Below are 22,499 nucleotides of genomic sequence, written 5' to 3'. Positions count from 1 at the left end.
ACACAATATTTGTGATCTCATTAGATAACTACTCTTATAAACGCCTCGTGAGATTTATAAATTCCAAGCTTCTCATCTCTACAGATGAATTATTATATAATTACAAAATTTATATACTAATTATTCTAATCAAAATTATAATATGTTTCTCCCAATTCAAGAACAACTACCTGCAAGCACAAAAATGTTGGTTACATAGAAAACGCCTTTTCAGATTCACAGACTCCGAGCTTCTCATGTTGTCGGGCGTAATCAATGGGGATTCCCGATTAGCCTAAAGGTCCCTGTATCGACTGGCTCCGCTCCATCTTCTACTCGGCCTGTCAAACTTATGCAGATATCGCCCCCCGCAGATATATCGCTCCCAATTTCAAAGTGCAATCAACATAGCGGCGCGTGATATCCTGGACGCCTAGATTCGGCCAGCTGCACGACCGCGTTTCCGTTGCGTTGCTTTCGGCTCGCCGACCGAAAAATCCGCCGGCGGAAAACTCGCCGAGATAGAGGATGATCGACAGCAGACGATACCGAGCCCGCTCGAACTTAACCCCGTTTGCGCGGCTCCCGGGGGGCGCTCGACACTTTTTTTTGGGTCGAAGTCTAATTCCTTTCAGATCTCGCCGTGATGTACAGGGTGAGTCGTTTCGTTCTCAGTTTTCGTCAATGCTATTGGAACTTTGGATTATTTAAATTTATAATAATAATATAATCATAATGTAATTATAATAAAATAGTAATAACAACAATAATAATAATAGTAATAGTAATAGTAATAATATAATCATAATGTAATTATAATAAAATAGTAATAACAACAATAATAATAATAGTAATAGTAATAGTAATAATATAATCATAATGCAATTATAATAAAATAACAACGACAATAATAATAACAATAGTAATAATAATAATATAATCATAATATAGTCATCATATAATAATGTAGTGCAATGTTCTAATCCAAATCGTGACATTTCATTTTATAAATTGTAACATTTAAGATTTTATTGTTATAGCAGTGTTCTGAATAGCTGAAAATGGTGACCTTTGCCACCGGTTTCACCTAGCCATCATCGACTTCAATATCACATTCAACATTAACAGTTAGATTAATTTTATCCTTATTTTATTCTGATTATCTAGATGCCTATTATTGCTGAAATATCATTATCTCCGAAAATACGACCGTTCAGCGTTCATCTCGTCTAACAGAAGATGCTCGGACGACACATTCGACCCGCGGCGACACGCGATCTCAGATATTTCGAGCGGAGCAATTAGCCTGACACCGGGATCCGAAATTACGGTGCCCAGCTGCGTTGATGGGTAAGCGTAAGCGAGATTTTCTGCGACACCAGCAATTATTCTGCTCCTACCCCTGTCAGCAGCCTCTTGCAATAGTCTCACGTAGCACGCGGTCAGCGAATTCCAGTTTAATCGTATTATTAACCCATATCTTCGAGATTTCTTTGGAAACGAAGCTCATCAGAATGATTTATCTGGCTCGGATATTCCCAACACGAATCACAATAATGAAAATAATATCCAATAAATTACTCTGATAGTTCGCATCCATTTGCACTTATCTGCATCCATTCATCTCAAAGATTCAAGCAGAGATATTTCAAACTGAATATAATAAACACAACATCACAAACATTATTAATTCACGAATCAATCATGAAGCATAAAAAGCTTTGCAGAAATCGAAATTTCCAGTTATCCTTAACAAAAATGATGATTACATAGAAAACACCTCGTGAGATTCATAAATTCCAAGCTTCTCATCTCTACAGATGAATTAGTATAATAATTATCCTAATTATCCTTAGTTATCCTAATCGTACCATGTGTTTTCATAACGAATCATACCACATCTCTCAGTCACTTATGAGAACAAAATGAACGATTAAAATGTTGTTGTTTTTGTCGCAATACGAAACAACGAAAGAATTTAAATAAAAAGTTCAAACGTGAATCAAAGTCGCATCATGATCCGATTAGGGTTAATGAAACATTCAATTCCATTGAATCGCGAGCTGAGCGAAGACTCTAATTTCCTATCTCACAATTCCTTTGATAAATCATTCAGTTAATTACGTATCAACGGGTATAAACGGGAATGTACGCAAACGGCCGCCATTTTACCTGGCGCAACGTGACCAGCGTACCATCAATGGCTACACGTGGAGCTGGTGCAGCGTTCTTCGCGAAGTTCCGCGAAAAATCCGTGGAATTTCCCCCTCTAGATCGCGATCACGTGCCGCCGGATTTACTATCGATCCACACGTGGCGGTGATCCCTGACGGCCGAACGTGATGCTCGGCCGCGAATCGTCGGCCCGACGCACGACGCGTCGCGACGGTAGCACGTGGCCAGCCCGATGTCTGCGTGTCGCGCATGTCCGACGACGATAACACCGCCAGCCCCATGCATGGAGTGCTGGCTATCGAAATTTCGCACATTCTCTGGAAGCCTCTTTCCTTGCTTCGCGTGCGTGCGTGCGCGTCTCACGCTTGTAACGGATCGCGAACACGGCTGACGTTCTTAACGCATTGCGTGCCGGTAACGAGAAATCTCGTTCTTCTATAAAGACACTTAGCTATGCAACTTCGCTAATTACCGCGGCATTAAAAAAATATAAAATTTAATTCGAATCGATTATCTATTTAAAATATATTACATAACAGTATGATATCTGAGTTTTTTTAGCTATGCAACTTTGCCAATTACCATTGCAGCATTGGAAAAAATATAAAATTTAATTCTCTGTTAAGAGAACGTTAATAAGACTCTGTTTTCATTAGAAGCCATTCTATATCCTTACAATTATGAAACTAAGTCACATATTCGTTTTGTTTCAATATAGTTTAAAATATACGAAACAACTCATGTCTCTCAATTTTGGCTTCCACCACGTTCATAATATAGTGTTACTACAGTATAGATAATGAAAAGGTGGATCTTGAGTAATCGAGAACTAGGAATAAATATACGTATTTAATAAAATATGGAAACTCGTTGATCTTCGAATATTTTGTTGCATTAACTTCGACGTTAAGTCTCTAATTCGCTATTGTTAATAGATACTCGTCTTTCGTTCGAATATATCGAATCGTTATTTTTCTAAAATGACTAACTCCTCGACAGCCCGGGGATCGAAACCAGTAAAAAAATCCGTTTCTTCGTTCGAACCACTCAATTACTGTCCCGAGCCACCCAGGCGTTCAGAGGTTCCACCGGTTCGGTTTAAAAGCCGGGGTGAAAATAAAAATTCCAGCGGGGCAATCGCAATCAACGAAAAGAGACCATCAGCGGAACGATCGCCCCCGGGCCGCATTAAAGCCAGCCAAGTGGGAATTGGCCGCTGACGACTCGCGAGCCGATCCGGCCTCGGAAACGGCGGCAATCTCGGCGGGATCTTAACCCCCGCGGAGGCAGCTCGAAACCGCGATCGCCGCGCGATGATATTCAAGATCAAAGCTCGGTGAAAATGCATCGGCCTGAAAACGGCGTCGTAAACAGAATTTATCGGGGTCGTTTAACTGGCGCGCGCGGTGCGGTGCCAATCGCGAGATAGGGGTGGCGGGAACGGATAATCGAGCATTACCTGCGAACCATTCCGCGTTTCAGTGAAAGAGAAACAGGGAAAGATAGATAGAAAAAGAGAGAGAGAGGCAGAGAGAGAGAGAGAGAGAGAGAGAGAGTGAGAGAGAAAGAGAAAGAGTAGTGGAAAACTCGCTAATCTAATCGCGTCGTGTAAAATGCGGTAATCGGTTGCGGCGCGTCACCCGACGATGAACTCTAGGAGGGAACGCGAAAGGACGAGCTCTGCGGGACACGTGGGTGGGGGACCTGGGACAGAGGAGCAAAACAGAGGAGAAAGGAAACACGGCTCGTCCGTCTTGTCGGGTTTAACGATATCGTCGTGGAATTGGTACGATCGGCGGAAAGAAACGAGGGTAGGAGGTCGAACGAACGTCTCCCGGACGGTATCTGTTCAAAAATACGCGGAATTTATCGGGCCGCGGCCAAACGGCTATGATCAATCGCTGATCCCCATTAGCGGCTGTCCTTTCCGCTGGGGATCCGATCATCTTCCCAGTCTCGAGTGTTTTCTCACTAGGCTCGGCGATCGGAGGATGATCGGATGATAGGACGATAGGTTCCAGCGGAAGGAAGTGGTTTCAAGGAATAGGGGATAGCTTCGATAGAATTAGGGTATCCAGCGATGATCGATCGGAGAGTGAACTCTGCGAGAGTGAAGTAAAATGATAAAATCGATGATGTTCGAAGTAGATACTCCTGTTCGAAATAGAGGACAGTCCATCGAACAGACGTAATTTTGATACTGCGTACTCTGCAGGATACGCAGTGTCCATAAAACAGGGCGCACGTGTGAAAACCGAATTGCGAGTTGCCTCTTTTCAGATTCGAACGGGACGAGGTTTTCGAATAGGAAGCTCTCAGAGCAACACGGTCACTGTTTCTAATAAACTGAGTAATGTCACGCAGATGTACTGTCGGGCGACCATCCTGACCTCCGCGACCTCCCTTACACGCAGGATCGGTTGAACGGCGAACACACAAGGGTGCACTGGTGAAGAGGATCGCGAGGAATTCCGTTTCGCCTTCAACTTCGTTGTACGGGCTGAACGCGCGGTCGGATTCGGTTCCTCCGCACCGAGGGAATGAGAAAGAGACCGAGCGATCTCGCTCCCGTCGACCCCTACTCCCGGTGCCGTCTGGTGTGCCGCCGCCGCCGCCGCCGCTGGCCGACACACGAGATCGGCCGTCTAGTACCACCAGCAGTCAGCTCGGCTGGGGCTGACCCCTCTCTTTCTCTCTCTCTCTCCCTCACGCTCTGTTCTTCGTTCGCTCCCCCTCGACTTCGCGTCTTCCCCGTCCGGCCAATCTCTGCTCCGGGCGGTCGCGTCTTTCCCTCTCCTCGATCTGTCGTCTTATCGTTGCCTCTCCTCTTAATCCGTGAAATCTGGAACAAGAACCGCGTGGCGAAGCAAGCCGGTACCAGTGGCACCGAGGAACTCGGTACCAGCGGAGGTCTCTTCGAGGAACAAAATTCGCTCTTACCGGCGTGCCAGATCGTTCCGTCGATTCTTCCCTGCCGCGACAACCACCTGTCGACCGAGTTTTCAACGCTGCTGAGTCGGGATCAACCGCGCGAGAACACGGGAACCTCAAGTGACTCTACAGCTTTAGAGGATCATCCGAGAGACACCAGGATTCTCGAAGTAATCTGAACCGAGGAGAGACAACAACGAAAAGACTGTTTCCGAGGGAACCCGAAGGGACTCCCTAGACTGCTGAGACGTCAGAAGCACCGTGGACCTGTCTACAGTGAAAACACGGGCAACAAGAGGCGGTCAGCCAGAGAATGCTACAAGACTGACCGCGAACGGTTCAAGGAGGCAAAGAGACACAGGCCTGATCGCAGTGTGCAGAATTGAACGGACAGTAGCCGGACCAAGGCGGAAGGTATCGAAGTGTCTGTTGTGCCGGTTAGAGATAGCCAGTTGAACATGTCGAGAAGTTGCGCGAGCGCGTCCTCCGGGCGAGGCGGCGCGAAGAGGATGGTCATGCTGGGCCTGGTGCTGCTCATACTTTTGGACAGCGTGATCGCCATCCCCTACAAGCGGTCGTTGCTCAGGCTGTGCTCGAGGAGTCTGAGCGACGCGCTTTATCTGGCGTGCAAGGGCCGCGGATACAACGAGCCGTTCTCGTACAGCAGCGAGGACGACCCGCAGGAGTCAGTCGGGCCGGGCTTAGCGGAGGAGTGCTGCTATCGACAGTGTACCCTCGCGCAGCTGGAACAGTACTGCAAGCCGAAGAACAACAGTACCACGGACGCCGTGTGAGTGGATGTTAGTTCCTCCTTTTTTTTTCTTTTGTCTCCTCCATCTGACCCCCGCAACCGGCCCTCTGGTCGCGGCTAACCGGCTAGCGGTCCGCGTTGGCTCCCAATTAGACACGGATCCGTGGCTTACAGGATCCTCGGCTTCGCCTCGAATTCCATCGTAGCATGCTCCTCGATCAGTGGATTTCTGTTTCTCGCGTTCGACGCGTTAGGATCGTGCCGCGGGATGGTGATTATCGGAAGGTCAACGGTACCCCGATTATGGTCGCTTACCTCTGACACTGTCAACCTCCCCAGTAACGCGGGCCTTGACCGGCAATTAGACCAGCTCGCCTTCTTCCCGTGTCCCCTTACGCTTCTTCTTCTTCTTCTTCTTCTTTTTCTTCTCTTTCTTCCTCTTTTACGTCTCGTTTTCTCTCGTTTCCGACCTGATCCCTTCGTTTACGAGCGGACGGGTTCCGGGTCGCTAGCATCGGACGGCCGGTTCATCGAGATTCTTCCATCGCGCGCGAAATTCGCGGAGCCGATTGTTCCGCGGTTTTTTCCATCGTTCGCTGCCTGCAATTACCGGCGCCGCGAGACTAATTCGGGGATTGCATAACGGGAGTCGGAGTGAGCCAACCGACCGTCGGATGATATCGTGATTGATCGTAGTTGCTGTTATTTCGGATATTAGAGTTGTCTTCGTCGGGAGAGGAACTTCGCTCTTCGAGTCGAAATTCAGGGAGACTTATCTCGTTCTCTCTTGCGGATAGCCTAAAGACAGTTTGAAATTCTCTTTTCATGGAACAGGACGTTGTTAACTAACGCGTCTCTCGATGCATAGGATATTCCGACTTCCAACCGATACCCAAGTGAAACTATTTAGATCCCCTCGCAGACTCCTCGACGATCACTATTAGAAATTCGTATACATTCGTAACACTCGACGGGAATAGACCGATACTCTCTGCTACCCGCTACAGTGAAGTGAAAACGGATCACGCTCGCGTCTCGCCGAAACCACCCATTTACGCGCTGATTTCTCGAGCCAGCCGTGGCCGATGAGTTGATCCCTGCAATCAACACAGCTTGTTATTCTTTCGTTCTCCTCCACGATAGACGGAGGAATCGTGAACCGCGGAGTGGACTTTTACCTCTTCGATAGTAGGTGGTTTACACCAGAGAGCGTGTTATTAGCCGCCGCCACCGCCGCGACCGGCGGCCAGTTAATTGTGGCAATACCACAGGGCCGTCCATCGGAGGCGGCGGCGGCGGCGGCGAAGAGGCGCGTGAAAAACCGGAACGAAACACTTCGTGGCACTTTGCTTTTGCTTGTTGCTCGATCGTAGCTATTGAAGCGAGCGAACGAGAGGCCCCCGACCGGCCGGAGCCCGAGAGCCGGTCTTTATCGGCCGCGCGACGATAATCTTTGTCACTTTTCCTAAAGTTCACGGTTGCGCCGAGTGGCCTCAGCAGGAAGGTTAGTCCGAAGTACTAGGACGATCCCGTTCCACCGGCTTAATCTTCTCGCGCCTCGTTTTTTCTCCTTTCTATCCCCGATTCGTCTCGCTCGTCCGCCGAAACTGAACCGCGTCCGTGCGCGGCCATCTCTTTTTTTTTCTCTCTTCTCCGTTCTCGTGATTCCTTTCGACCCCGCTGTAAGTACTATCTGTTAACGGCCCGTTTCACGTTGTTTACTGGCGATATCGAGGAACTCGCCGCCGCGCCGCCCGCGCCGATACACGTGAACGTATCGAGAGGATTCCGAGAGGTTTCGGACGTTGAAATTCGAAAACATCAACAAACGCTACTTTTTCTTCTTCTTCTTCTTCATCTTCTTCTTCTTCTTCTTCTTCTTCTTCTTCTTCTTCTTCTTCATCTTCTTCTTCTTCTTCTTCTTCTTCTTCTTCTTCTTCTTCTTCTTCTTCTTCTTCTTCTTCTTCTTCTTCTTCTTCTTCTTCTTCTTCTACTTCTTCTTCTTCATCTTCTTCTTCTTCTTCTTCTTCTTCTTCCTATTCTTCCTATTCTTCTTCTTCTCCTTCTTCTCGCTGATAAATGGGTTGAGCCGCGGGAGACACGAGGATCGAGATTTCTTTTAGTTTGCTCTCATTTTGTATGTTTCTGGATGTTGGCAGGTTTTTAGGGTACCAACGATCGCGATGGGATCGTCGGTTTAGGTAGGAGAATCGTTAGGGATGAGGTGTTTGTGGGTTTTCGCGTGGAAGGGATTAGAGATTCCGAAGAGATTGGTTAATGCGGTGAATTAATCGAGAGGCTATTATCTAGGAGATTGGTCTTTAAATATTAAAACGTCTAGATCGATTCTTTCAATTTTCTCGTTTAGACGACTCGATTAGTGTGACATTTTTCTTGTAGTACTCGGTTGATTTCTTAGTTCGACGTAAGCGACGGATGTAGTGTTTTAGTTTTATTAATCCGTTGAAATGGATTTCTCTGTTGTCCTTGACTGGACAGCTGACATAACGTCTTCTGGCAGTGCAGCCAGCACTCGCAGTCATAACATAATTCAATAGCAAACGCTCGAGCCTCTTACAAAATGGACAATAGTCCCTGGCGTCCAGTGAATTCATTTCTGCGATTCAATCTGTCATTTTTAATCAACCTTGTCCAATCATATTCGCATTAAGGCGCCACTTTTGTAACCGACCGCGCGATTCGAGGAAAGATTGATGCCTTTTTGCACAATCGTCGAGTCGCGTTCCTTTATGCAATGGGATTACATAATCAATAACATTACGAGGCGTCCGCGAGTCGTTGCAGGATCGTTGTTATTTCAAGCCGTGATAGCCAACAATAACAAGTACCTACTCGGTAAATAGCTAAATCGCATAATTACCATAGACCGTGAGCTGTGCATGGTAATCGATGTGTTTCTTTATTCTCCCATTAGTTGATCACAAGCAAAGGTATTTTCAAGGTAGATTCCCTAATTAGACGCTTCAACGAAAACTCAGTTCTCAATTGCAATTAACGTAAAGTACCGATTACGAAAAATCGTACTTATTCGAAGCAATAGAGTTTCTGCAATTAACACAGACCACCGCGTAGGTTAAAAAATATCACCTCGAAGGGCAGTCGAATTTTTGCAATTAGTAAACTACCGATTACGAAAAGTCGTACTTATTCGAAGCAATAGAATTTCTGCAATTGACGTAGACCAGCGAGTAGGTTACAAAATGCTACTTCGAATAGAACTTTTGCAATTAACGTGAACTATCGATTACGTTGAAGAATCGTACTGTGTTTCCTTCGGTGCTCGACGTTTTCTCACGGTCGACATTATGCACGTGAACCAGAGTGCGCCGTTCAACCCGTGCCCACAGTGTCCTCAAAGCTAGGCATCGTACTTATGAATATGCCATTGTTCCGTTTTCAGAAAGAAGTCGGGCTGGATAGTGAATTCAGTGTATCCCTCCGTGAGGCCGGGAACATCGTCGGAGGAGAGATCGAGGTCCGATATCGACTACGTCGCCGGCCCGATTAAATGTAAGATCCACGGGCTGAAGGGGGCACGGAAAAAGGGAACTAACCCGGACCGCGACGATGTCGTCGGCTGCGATGGGAAGAGCTCCGTGAAGAGGCATCGCGGCGGCCATTGCGGCGGGTGCCGGCATCGACGACAGAGGCGTCGTCGTCTTGGCAAGGTGATTATCATGGCTGACAAACGTTTTCCCCTGGAATACCATCGTGAAATCACCTTTCAATGATCACTCCCATCTCGCGTTCTTACGTTAAACTGTTCTAAGTACCGGAAAAGTTCGTGTTACTAACCCCTTGCCCTATGGTTTCCTTTCCGGTTACAGAGATGTTCCGTTGTTCACGGTTCATTAGGAAAAGAATGAAATTCTACACTTATTTTATGTCTACGTTTATTCAGAAGCATTAAAAGTAAGTTACTTTTGTTAAATTCTATTTGAAACCTTCAACACGAGTGTGATATGGTGTGCGGAGGTTTTCGTAACATTTTAGTTCACTTTGTATCAAATGGGCATCATTAACATCAATTTTATTCGTTAAATTAATGAACTACCGATTGATGACCTTGATTCATTGCTAACAAGGAAGTCACACGAACTTTTTCCAGTACGGAATAGTTTCTCGATCGTTTACCGTTCGCATTCGATCTATTCGTTCATTTGTTCTGCAAACCTCTGAAGACGAAATATACCTTTTACGAAGCGGACAGATTCAAAGAATGTCTCCGAACCTAAAACCTGATGCGTTGGTCAGGATTTAAGTGGAAAAGGAGATATTCGTTAATCTGTGGACGAAGAATAGTTTGAAATATTTATCGAGCACTATTCTACGATCACGTGGCGGATACACGTTTACTCTCTGTTTTGAAGAGAGTACACACTATTGTTTAAATTTATTCGGTTCCTTCATTGTTTTACCGAATACAGTGATTGCATGATAAGAATCGTTATCGTTCGTGATAACTCGGTTCCCAATTCCGCCAATATGGCGTGTGCAAGCATCATGGGAAACATTTCGATGGATGCAACGAAATTGACAGCCGAATTATGCATCGTAGAAAGTCATGAGGATGACGCCCATTAGAATGGATTTATGATAGAGGCGTCGAACTGTTAGTGACTTGTAATCAACAGTTTGCTAGTATATCTTTTCTGGCAGTCGCCTGAGACTGTATGCGAGCAACTCTATGCAGTGTTCAGTACAAACAGGTGAAAGCAGGTATGGAAAGTCATTATGAGCTCGCTAACACCTAGTTGCACTTTTCTGATTTATGGAATCGCATCGATTATGAAGATCCAGCCACGATAGATCAAAGAACTTGAAAGGTTTTATCAATGATCGCCTGAACGTGAAAACACACTGACATGTCCACTTCAAGGACACTTTAAAGGCCAAGGATGTATACAAGAAATTAATCAAGACATATGAGGATCGTCGATTTCCTACTCTGGCATTGATGAGAGCTCTGTTTAAGCTTGCTTTTAAAGACTTTGGAAATATGAAGAAGCGTGTTTCAGAGAGTTTATCACTTTCATAGAAACTTACAGACATTGGGAGTAGAGGGCAAATTGTTAGCTAAATTGTTAGCCTCTTACAAACATATTGCCATGGTATTTGATAGCTTCGATGCGGAGATTACTAGGATTTGCAACAAGAAGAGACGAAAATGGGCTAGTAACAGGAAGTTTTGGAAAACGATGTCACCTGTTAAATACGTCGAAAGATCTGAGAACATCAAGAGTATATTGCTTCTGGCGTTATTAACTGCATGGCACCTAACAAAAATCGGTTACAAAATTGTATAAAATTACCACAGCGAAAGATCACTGGCAAACAATGGAACACTCGAAGCGATAGGATCTGGAGATCTCAGGAACTTTGATACAAAGGATGGGACATTTAAATGAAGCAGTACGAGTTTGCTACGTAAATGATTGTCGACAGGTGTTGAATTTAATAAGTTGAATAAAACATGCGAGCAAACGAGATTACCATTTAACCGAGATGGGAGACAAAGGAGAAATGATATTTTTCGCATAATACACGCAGATTTTTTGGAAGACAACAGAATTCGACATCGAACGACAATTTCATATGCACAGGAACAAAATAGTGTGGTTGTGTGACTTTAATATAATATTTTGCGAAGCAGCTGTCGAAACGACTGTTCAAAGAATTGATTCAAAGAATCATCACCTCAAGTCACCTGGTACAATTGAAGAGGAAAACACCATCGTGACGGAAGGGGAAGAGTACTAATGCTCAAGGTGTGAACTGCATTTCCGGCGAAAACTACCTTGGACTAGGAAGTGAACATACTGGAGAGCTTGAACCAGAAGGAGAATCATTCTATTGAAGAAGACACCTGCGGAATAGGAAGACAAAGAAATTTCTAGGAATGGTCAGGCATCGTCAATAGATGTAAAGTGAATTTTATAAATGTGTAAAAGAAATGTTGAGTAAATTGGATACGTCCGACAGTCCGACAGATTGTCTGATATATACTTCTCTATACGAAGCTAAGAGAAATACCATAAATAAATTCAAAGAATACCTGTTAAAACCCAACAGTCTTCCCACTTCCTACGATCTCCATTTTCTAAGTTTACGAAACATCGCGCGTTGACATTTTTGACTCGTCATTGATCCATGTTAACACTTTCCATCAGTTTAATTAGCGAAGAACATTGTTCGATCCTATTTTCTTATTAGCAGTATTTCAATTGTATTCGATTCTAATGGTGGTTATGGAATCTTGTATCGTTGATCTTTTAGATGATTATATCTGTATAACAATGGATCAGTGTAAGAGCTACACCGTCAACGTGGTACAGATGAAAGTTACTGACGATCATCCATACGTGTCACATTTGAATAGTAACCTCATTCGAAGCAGACGTCTAGTTGAGAAATTCGCTCGTTTCGCTCGGTGAAATCATCGCGTTGCATTCGGGAACTTAAACTTGAAATTCTGTATCATTATGTAGAGGTTTGAGGTCACCCGGGGGGCTGAGGTCACCATAAGAACAGCCGCGATAGAAAACATCGGCTGTTAATCTGACATCGGTGATCTAACTGGTATCTCTGCTTCGAATGATCCGCCGCGCGATCCCTGACTCGGCATCTAACGCTGCCCGACATAATCACCTACATAAATACCTGACGTCATCGAAAGTCAGACCGATATTGAACTCGACCTCTTTTCTATCGTTTCCAGATATCAGAAACAACGTTGCCCGATAAATCTTCGAGGAGCTACGCGTTGAGCGGTGGAGCGTCGGCGAGCAAGGGTTCGCCTTACCCTTAAGGTTCCCGTGTCGTCACGGAGTCATCATCACTTTCGATCGTTCCGTCGCCTTTCTTCTTCGCTCTTCTGCGTCACGGAAACGGGGAACAGAGGAGAAGGCTCGGGTTGACGGGAGGAAGAGGGAAACGTCGGAGGAACGACGGTCAAGACCGAACGGAGTCGGAAGTGGACGCGAGCGATCAATCAATCAATCAGCCGATCAATCAATCAATCAAGAAGACGTCTAGTCCCATGAAACAGTGATAATTGGTCATCGTATTAACGGTTAGACGAGGCAGCTTCGAGCTGCAGTCGTCCCCTCGTCGAGTCCACGGGACACGAGACTCGGGATCGAAGAAGTAGAAGAAGAAGAAGAAGAAGAAGAAGTAGTAGTAGTAGTAGTAGTAGTAAAAGGAGAAGAAGAAGAAGAAAAAAGAAGATGAAGAAGAAGAAGAAACAGAAGAAGAAGTAGAAAAAGATTTAGAACGATGAAAATTTAGGACAATTTTTTCTTTAGACTCGTTAGGGACGCGGTCAGCTCGGCAAAGCTTTTCTCTTCGCGGTACGAAAGGCGAGAACGGGGGATCGGTCTTTTAACCAATTTACGTTTCCGTTCTTCAATTTTATTTTTATCGGAACGAACCGCACGAGCGCGTTGCGCGTCGTGCTCTCTTTCGCGACAGGATCACGATCACGAGAACGAGATTCGAACGGTCTGAGCCGGATATTAGTCGCGCGATCTCTTAGAGAAAGACTTAAAACAAGTGTTATATATATATTTTTTTTTTGTTTCTTTTACTAATTTTTTATTTGTACATATGTATATCTGTGTATAGATGAGTAGAAAGAGAGAAAGAGAGAGAGAGAGGAAGGACGAGAACTCGAGCTCTCTCTTCCTGTTGCCGATGACTTTTAGCTTCTTTGTCGAACAATGATCTCACTAGTATTAAATCGAATGGATTATATATATTTATATACATATATATTGATTTATATATGTATATGTTATATATATATATACATATATTTTGTAATGTAATCGCTGAACGAACTAGTCATTAAAGACGATGGTCGAGAGGCGTCGAGCGAAATATTACGTAAAATCGTGGCAACGTCCAGCGGCGTAATGGCGTTTCCTCGCATCCGCCATTTTGTCGCGCCGGGTGCGCCAAATTTGAAAGTCGTTTTGTACATAGACGCGCGTTGTATAATTTTGTACAGATTGTATATCGTTTTTACTCGTTTCCCCAGCAACGGGAGCTTCCGAACATTCGCTGTAGCCTGTATTCCACGTCTATTAAGAATAAATGAGTATTTATACCGATCGAAACCGTTGCCTTTTGGTCTTCGCCTTTGTTTCCCTCTTTCCTGCCCTGCCGTACTGATTCGGGGAGGGAGGATGACGGCGATTTGCACCGGACACGTGGCGGTTCTTGCGTAACTGCCGTGCTGGTAGCGATGGGATCAACAATTCCGATTGCTTCTACTTTCGTCGAGGATTTTATGCGGATTTGATACAATGATTACACATTTTACAACGCTTTAACTGGCTAAATGGAATTCTTCATCATTCTTGGAAGGATGTGGAAACAGATATTTTTAATAGAATACTTTTTAATGACATCTGTTAAAGAAGTTTCAGTGTCTATGGAAGTTTCTGGTATTTTCTGATAGTAGCTGTTAAGTAAAAGAGCTTGTAATCGTAATTAGCGATGGATTAATAAGAAATGATCCAGTATTTGTGTTCGAATGTAAATGTCATTGATAATGGTTTCAGTAGAAGTACATTATCAGACACAGCAATAAAGAATATTAAAGTAGGTGGAATGTCGATAGCTGACAGTTCCTTTGATTAATGGCTGCGCCTGTTTCTGTCTAAGTTGTAACGAATTTGACAGTTTTTTGATAATGCGTAATCAATGCTACGATTTGCCCATTATCTCATGGAACAAAAATAAATTTGGCCGGACAAAGAATATTTTTATATTTGTTTACGTAATCAGTCACCAATTTATAAACGATAAAACTGGCCAATCGGGCTGGTATAATTAAACTATTTATCAGGATTGTACATTGAAATGCATAAAAATATGTACGTTTTAGAAGCTCGAGATATGTGAATTATAATATCGAATTTAATGTGATACACCACTGATGCGATTCGTGAATTTTTGCGTGCTCGTAATCTCCCTCGCTTGCACGCCTATCGATAAGCTGTGGTGCTTATTCCCCGTTAACTTTTTAGCCTTTTTAATTATTGTTTCCTACTTGGAAATTTTATTTGTGCATTTTATGTTGGAAATCTTGTTTATACATTTCAAAGAAAATAACGTGGTGATAAAATATTTCAAACAACTGAATGTAAGATCAGCATTACTCATTGATATTTATAGAGTTAACATTCCCAGTACACATATCCTACGTACAAAAACGAACGAAGTACACTGTACTTCAATGCATTTTGCAACATTAGCAGTCGTTGATATACTTTTCTTTCTCTGCAAATCGACGAGCCGTTTCATTCAGTGAGCATCGGAGTTTGACTTGAGTTTTTTGTTCTCTAATTTATCAGTCTTCTCCTAATACTATATAGATATAAATATAAATATAAATGTAGATATAATTATAGATATAGATATGGATATAGATATAGATATAGATATAGATATAGATATAGATATAGATATAGATATAGATATGGATATAGATATAGATATAGATATAGATATAGATATAGATATAGATATAGATATGGATATAGATATAGATATAGATATAGATATAGATATAGATATAGATATAGATATAGATATAGATATAGATATAGATATAGATATAGATATAGATATAGATATAGATATAGATATTGATATAGATATAGATATAGATATAAATATAATATAAAATATATAAATATAGATATAATTGTAGATATAGATATAGATATAGATGTAGATGTAGATGTAGATATAGATATAGATATAGATATAGATATAGATATAGATATAGATATAGATATAGATATAGATATAGATATAAATACTATATATATTGCATATATTTAACAATCGTGAATCGATCTTCTTGTTTATATTCTCGTTACGGAGAACCATTTTTTCAAGTTCCGCTGGGCGATGCCGATTCCTGAACGGTGCATCTTCTGGCAGATTGAATTATTAACCGGTCACGTTGGCACGAACGTGTCGGGACGATAGCCGTACACGAGGGACAATGATAGAATCTTCGCCTTTTCAGCCGGCAATCAGTAGAAAGACACGTTAGATCTAGGAGAATTCAGTCTTTATTAAAGGATTCCGTGACCAGTGTTCCGAAATTATTTCTGTCACTACCGATCTTAGCCAAGTACTCGGCAAATATATTTACCATTAACTGTTTTACTTCTTACACATTCGACCTTCCGTCAAAATGCAGTCCCAATTTCTTTTTCTCGATTCACTTCAGATAAACATTCCATTCTCAAACACTCCTTTCCTAAAAACAAAATCCCAGATTTGCAGTCAATCTCGCGAGTAAAATTAGAAATAATTATTCATAAAGAATAAACATTAATATATAACGTCACGAATCAATTTTAATACAAACATTAACATTTATTCATACGAATCAAAATTTAAGAAACAAAAAATGGAGTTCCACCTTTCATCCTCCAAAATACCCACCGAAATCTAAAACAAAATGGCACCTAAACCACGAAGCTACGACGCAACAAACACCTGCAATCAGATTCTCAATCACAGTGTCTATTATTAAATGAATCGCACCTTACGCAATCCTAAACAAACAATCACAATCGAATGCTGATCTCAGTTACCATTTCCAAACATAATCGTCAGCTTACGCAAGCGTCAGAAACGCCTGTTGGCCGCAGGATCAACGCAGGATCATTAAGCATCGCAAAAACCAAATTCCCAGATTTATACAATTTGTTTACTTGAATCTTCCTGTCAAATGAAACAAACCAAATCACAGTCTCGCGACGAACTCAATCGAAGTTTCAACAGACGCACTGTTGGACTTTCTACAGAGGAATTTAAGAAAAAAGTCAACGTAACTGCCCTGTAATTTTAGCGTTGAGCGCGAGAATAAATGTTATGTGTGTTAATGGCGGCTCCGGCAGGCGCCGGGGAGTTCGGAAAAGAAAAGCTTTCGTAATTGGCACGGTCTCTTTTCTCTGGGACAAACGTTTCGTCAGAGGCCTGACCCGGCTCGTTTCGATCCCATCACTCCCTTGCGAGCCATTAACCGCTGCACACGGTCCGCTTGTAAATTGGATGATAGTAGCAAACCCACTACGGGACATCGTCTCTCGCGATTCTTCGTGCGAGTGCAAGTTTCAGCTTAAGATAATGCTGCTGGATTAGCGGATGATTCAAGGCTCGCCGGGCCGGCCGAGCCGAGCCGAGCAGGCCGTGCGCGTCTCCTTTAAACCGGAAGCGCGATCATTCCCTCGGCTTCCTTGCTCCCCGCGCCGCGTCGCCGCCCGCTCACGCGAACTCGTCGCCGCAAATTCGTTCGCGCGCCTGGAAATTCGTACGAATTCGTTAGGACTTCTGCAGCTGGGTAATGAAAATTTGTCGTTTAGCAGACGCAGAGTTGAACGACGAAAGTTCGTTGGTTTGATCTTTGAAATAAGATCACTGATTTGGTCGTTGCAGAAAAATGATTCTTGATTTTTGTAATGTAAATAGATTCTCCCTTTGAGTTCGTTGGTTTGGTCTTTGAAATCAGATCATTGATTTAGTGGTTGCAGAAAGATGATTTGTGCTTTTTCCAATATAAATAGATTATTCCTTTGAGTTCGTTGGGTTGGTCTTTGAAATAAGATCATCGATTTGGTCGTTACAGATAGATGATTCGTGCTTTTTTCAATGTAAATAAATTCTCCTTTTGAGTTCGTTGGTTTGGTCTTTGAAATCAGATCATTGGTTTAGTGGTTGCAGAAAGACGATTCGTGCTTTTTCCAATATAAACAGATTATTCCTTTGAGTTCATTAGGACTTGTGCAGTTGAATAATGAGAATTTGTTTAGTAAACGCTAGGAGCTAAATGACGAAAGTTCGTTGGTTTGCTCTTGTAGAATAATAGTAAATGCGAATTAAAACTGAATTGTTGGTAGACCATATATAATTATAGTTTGTTACTTTTTGTATTAAATTTTTGAACGTGTAGTGATTTATTTTGTTTATGTCAGTTTTTCTGAAATGACTGTAACTGTCTGAACTACATGATGATCTTGTATTGAGGAGCGACACGATTGAAAATGAATGCAACTTGAAGTTGAACTCAAAAATGATTGCTCCTCAATGCAAGAATTAATTGTTTTCATTTGAGTTTGTGCCTGGATTCAATTCCGACTCACAACGATATTAACACTAGAACTACCGAGCATTTAATACGATTAATATGTAATCCGTATAAAAATTGTAACAATAGATTATTGTCAGTTTTTTAAACATTAATGATAGTATTCAAATGAAACTATTTATTTTCAAGATCATTTCAATTATTGAACGCTTTTAAGATATTAATAATTGCAAAACAAAGATCAAAACCAGTCATTTTGACTGGTACGGTAGTTCTAGTGTTAATTGGCCCTATGTCTGGACATTACTTCAAAGAAGAAAATAAACGTTTCCGTTTTTTTATTTTCATAAACAACACAGTAAATAATTTAATACAATATAAGTACATCCTGTGTATTGCACTGATTCATTCTAACGATAAGTACTTGCACTAACGTATTAGGATACGATTGAATATCCTCCGCACGGAACGACGCTCGGATTTTCGTAGCACACCTTAGCGTCTGGACAGCATTTCGCTGCTACGTTCAGGAAAATCTTCTTGTTCACCTCCTTCGAGTTCCTCGGCATTCGTTCGCCAATCTCCACGTGCAGTTCCTCGAGTTCCTCTGGAGTCAACTGGTATCCCAACAGTTTATTAGAATTCAGCTGAAAAGAATGAATTCAATTAATCTTAATCCAATTAACCCTTAACACTAACTTAACCCTTTGCACTCGAGAGGTGACTCTCAGTTGCCACTTGATTTGATTTGCAAAATTATAAAGTCTTATATATAATATTAAGCTTTGCATGATGCATCAATATATGAATATTGAAATTTCTTAATTTACGTATGTTTTCTCATTAATTAGTTTCAAAGGATATCTTCCGTATCTCATCGGAGAATATTGAATATTTCTAGTGAAAAACTTTCGAGTGCAAAAGGTTAAATGCTAAATTCAAGGCTCAAGGTTCAAATTACTTTATTTTATTAATATTTCTTTTTACTTATACAATATAATATTTAATTTCATCGAATGAACAGATTTAATAATAACCATACGGGATCACTTACAGAAGACCTCGCCATGCGGTACGGTCCCAATGATCCATAAGGCCTTTGCAAGAAACCGCCAGGCCCAAATTCTGGCCCAAACTGCTCCTGGATAAAGTCGGAGCCCTGATTATCTTGGAAATCAAGCAACGGGGTGTGCAACTCCGTGTCATGATAGTTGTTCGCCATTTCCATGCCCATGCCAGGCAACAATTGTCCCAGACCCCATTGTCGCTTTTTCTGCGTCGCGTGCGGCTCGTCCTGCGGCAACTCTGACGCATCTGCAATCGAAATCAATCACCGTTCACTAACCTCCGACCGTATTATTTCGCGGACGGTGCGAACGCGTGCATTGTAAAATCTGATTCCCTGCGTAAGATGATCCTGAAACGTTGCTGACGATCCAGAATCAGCGATCGAATTACATCGCCGATGAACGTTGAACAGTCGCGTGATTGTACGAAAGATAAGCTTGAAGAACATTTGTTCACTTTTGAAATGTATGAGTAATTGACACTAATTACTATAGTTTCTTAATTACTCAATTAAACGACGATTATAAATAATGCTACCTAGTGCGCGACATTGAGATGAACGTGCAATAATAATAATGCAGTCGAATAGTTCAATATCATATTTTTTCTCATGTATTTTGCTATAAGAAATCATGCGGCATTTATGTTAAGAATATTTAACTTTCAAAATTCCAGAATTCTCGTGAAAACATTGACATAATATCTATGAGTGTTGATAGCACCTTGACAAATGTCACTGTGAAGTAACAATGATAAAAATAATTTTTCAGTTTTTTTCCTGGTTAGGATATCCTAGCAAAAATGCAGCTTTGTCCAATCACGATGCTTATTGAAATGTCTATAACGAAACTCCGGATTTTTTTAAAAACCTGTGCTACTCAAACGGTTAACAAGTTGACTGCCGCGATGGTCACCGATGATCGGAGCTTCCAAATGACTGAAGAACAATTACAATAGAAAACTTGATTTTAAATAAGGATATTTATCATAGCGTAATATGACTACTGTTATACTAAATCATTAACAATTACCTTCAATATCATTTGCCTTTGTTATTAAAGAATAAGCATTACTAATCAAAACGCTAGAAATTCTCGTGGCAGTCAACGTGTTAAGACAAACGCTGTCGTTCTGCTTGGCTTTTCTCGACATGAAACAAATGCAGCACTATCGCGCTACTTGGTTTTCCTCGACACAGAATAAAAACAGCGTTGTTCGGCTTCTTTCGATCGTGTTTTCTTAAAAACCTGTGCTACTCGAACGGTTAAAATCCATCGGAATGAACGCGATACTTACCGATCGGCAGTGGTTTCTCCATGTCATTAAGATCCAGCGATCGCCTGGTCTTCGATCCTCCCTTGCAGCTATTCATGATCACGTCCCTGGCGATGTTCTTGCACGTCAAGGGTATCCGCGGGTCCGCGATGGACGCCTCGAGCGCGGTGAGCAACGTCGCGGCGAAAAGCGCGACGCGGATTATTTGCTGGACGCGACGCATGGCCAACGAGCTAGTTAACTAAAGGAGGTTACTTGCTGTTTACACGAACTGCCAACGAGATCGCCGATCCGCTGGTCCTTGCACAACTCGAGACGCAGCCCGGTCCTTCGGACTTTTTTATCCGCCGGGACGTGTCGCGGACTCGTTTCTGTAATCGGATTTGTTTACACGGACGCCACGTTCCACGCGTGTTTCGTTATCGTTTTCGTTATCCTTGTCGCGGATGCATCGGGGACCGTGGCCGCTGAACGGTGTCGCGAACAGGTGAAACGGACGTTCGAACGTATTAATGTTGATTAATGACGCGAGAGGATGGCTTGGTCACGTATCGGACGGAATTTGATTTCGTAGGAAGAAGTATGGACGTCATGAGTTAGATAAGTTAGGAATGTCTTTGATATACTTGGGTGGGTTAATATGCAATGCTTGAGTTAGATAACAGTCTGGATTTGATGATGTTTAGGTATATTGGGTTCAGTATGCTACAGTTTAGATAGGTAGTAGCCTAGATCTGATGATGTCCAGGTGTATGCTAAGTTAGGCATGTCTTGGTATACTTCGGTGGGGTCGGTATGCAATGCTTGAGTTAGATAATAGTCTGGATTTGATGATATTTAGGTACATTGGGTCTGGTATGCTATGGTTTAATTAGATACTAGCTTAGATCTGAAGATGTTCAGGTGTATTGAGTTCAGTATCCTATGGTTTAGTTAGATAGTAGTCTAAATCTGATGATGTCTAGCTGTATTGAGTTTAGCATGCTATGTCAGAGTCAGATACTATCCTGGATCCAACGATGCTTAAGTGTACTAAGTTCAGCAAAAAAAAGAAAGAAAAGAGGAACGTGTTAACTGCGTCAGGATCATCTTCGCACTTCTACAGTTAGGGTACGCTAACTTTGAGTTAGATACCAGGCTAGATTTCAATTCTAGCCTAGGTTTATTAAGCCTACAAAAGTGGAGCGTACTAGAAACGTTGCTAGAAACATCCGAAGCGCCGGTCAAGCGTGCTAGGTCTGGGTTAACTACCACAGATCAATCCCATCAAAAACCTATTCTCCAGCAAAGTTGAAGCATCTCCCCGACTCATTAACTCATAGGTGTCGTCAAGTCCTCCAAGACACATCCGCATTTCCGAAGAATTGCGAAATTCCAAGTTCAATAGAATCTAACGCAGTCCTCGGATACATTCTACCCAGCGGAGCCGCTGTCGTTGCAGATAAAATCCCGCCATATCCGCGAGACTTTCGTAGAAGCAAGATTCTACGCGATCATTCGCCAAAAATATTTGTCGATCGCAACACTAGGGAGCGGATCGGTGTAACACCGGCATCGATATCCCCGTGGAAGCCGTGCGAATGTGCGAGCGCGGGAACCCGGCGCGCGGGGACGGAGACTGAGACGAGGACGAGCGTAATTGGACCGACAGTACGATTACACGGCAACCGTCGTAAACCCCGAATGAAATTATGGGCGTGAAATCAAAACCCGGACGGTTCATCAAAATTTCATTTGCGATTCAATGGCCCATTAAGCGCGACGACGACGGCGGACTCTCTACAAGGAGCCGCCGGCGAATGTGACAAGCGCGAAACACTTTGGGTCAATAACGATGATTCCGATCATTATCTTAACTCCAAGAAACTCTGTACGTGGCCGGAGGCGAGACAGAGATGGAAGGCCGCGACGAGAGGGGCCACGGGGCTGGCCGGCAGGGGGGGCGGCGGGAGGGGAGGGCACGGTAGGTGGCGGAGGAGGCGGCGGAGGACGGGGACCGGCGAGTTGAGAACGCGTGTGTGACCCCCTTTGTGTGCAGACGATGCAATGGCCGGTGCAATAGAAGTTAATCGAAAAAAGTAGGCAAGAGAGAGACGGGAAACAATTGAAGATTGGCTCCGGCGTCGCGTCGAGACGCTTGCAATTAGCCGGCGCACATGAGGGCACCGATGGTCTAGCCGCTAATTT

General features: G+C 43.0%; 2 protein-coding genes across 3 annotated transcripts; one reads left to right on the top strand and one right to left on the bottom strand.

The window, feature by feature from the left end:
- The first annotated feature begins 4,826 nt into the window (after positions 1 to 4,826).
- Positions 4,827 to 13,082, top strand: LOC116429478 (uncharacterized). Its single transcript, XM_031982470.2, has 3 exons — positions 4,827 to 5,875; positions 9,258 to 9,525; positions 12,576 to 13,082. The coding sequence occupies exons 1-3, from the start codon at positions 5,544 to 5,546 to the stop codon at positions 12,663 to 12,665; spliced, it is 690 nt and encodes a 229-aa protein (XP_031838330.2). The 5' UTR covers positions 4,827 to 5,543; the 3' UTR covers positions 12,666 to 13,082.
- A 2,503-nt stretch (positions 13,083 to 15,585) lies between these two features.
- LOC116429480 (uncharacterized) lies at positions 15,586 to 20,646 on the bottom strand. 2 transcript variants are annotated; one of them, XR_004235510.2, is made up of 5 exons: positions 20,334 to 20,646; positions 19,024 to 19,283; positions 18,404 to 18,616; positions 16,029 to 16,136; positions 15,586 to 15,928 (listed from the first exon to the last, which is right to left on the bottom strand). XR_004235510.2 is itself a non-coding variant. In XM_031982477.2 (3 exons), the coding sequence occupies exons 1-3, from the start codon at positions 20,533 to 20,535 to the stop codon at positions 18,407 to 18,409; spliced, it is 672 nt and encodes a 223-aa protein (XP_031838337.1). In that variant the 5' UTR covers positions 20,536 to 20,646; the 3' UTR covers positions 17,256 to 18,406. The 2 variants fall into 2 exon arrangements, 1 of the variants encoding a protein (XP_031838337.1); XM_031982477.2 differs by lacking the exons at positions 15,586 to 15,928; positions 16,029 to 16,136 and having other exon boundaries at positions 17,256 to 18,616.
- Positions 20,647 to 22,499: the final 1,853 nt, after the last annotated feature.

Source organism: Nomia melanderi, chromosome 1 (assembly GCF_051020985.1).
Source record: "Nomia melanderi isolate GNS246 chromosome 1, iyNomMela1, whole genome shotgun sequence".
In the NCBI taxonomy this organism is placed as follows: Eukaryota; Metazoa; Arthropoda; class Insecta; order Hymenoptera; family Halictidae; genus Nomia; species Nomia melanderi.
This window is presented reverse-complemented; position numbering and strand designations above follow the sequence as displayed.

Coding starts and splice junctions, on each gene's coding strand:
- LOC116429478 (XM_031982470.2), top strand. CDS start 5,544: ATGTCGAGAAGTTGCGCGAGCGCGTCCTCCGGGCGAGGCGGCGCGAAG. Junction 5,876..9,257: donor AACAGTACCACGGACGCCGT/GTGAGTGGATGT, acceptor TTCCGTTTTCAG/AAAGAAGTCGGGCTGGATAG. Junction 9,526..12,575: donor GGCGTCGTCGTCTTGGCAAG/GTGATTATCATG, acceptor TATCGTTTCCAG/ATATCAGAAACAACGTTGCC.
- LOC116429480 (XM_031982477.2), bottom strand. CDS start 20,535: ATGCGTCGCGTCCAGCAAATAATCCGCGTCGCGCTTTTCGCCGCGACG. Junction 19,284..20,333: donor GGAGAAACCACTGCCGATCG/GTAAGTATCGCG, acceptor TTTCGATTGCAG/ATGCGTCAGAGTTGCCGCAG. Junction 18,617..19,023: donor ACCGCATGGCGAGGTCTTCT/GTAAGTGATCCC, acceptor CATTCTTTTCAG/CTGAATTCTAATAAACTGTT.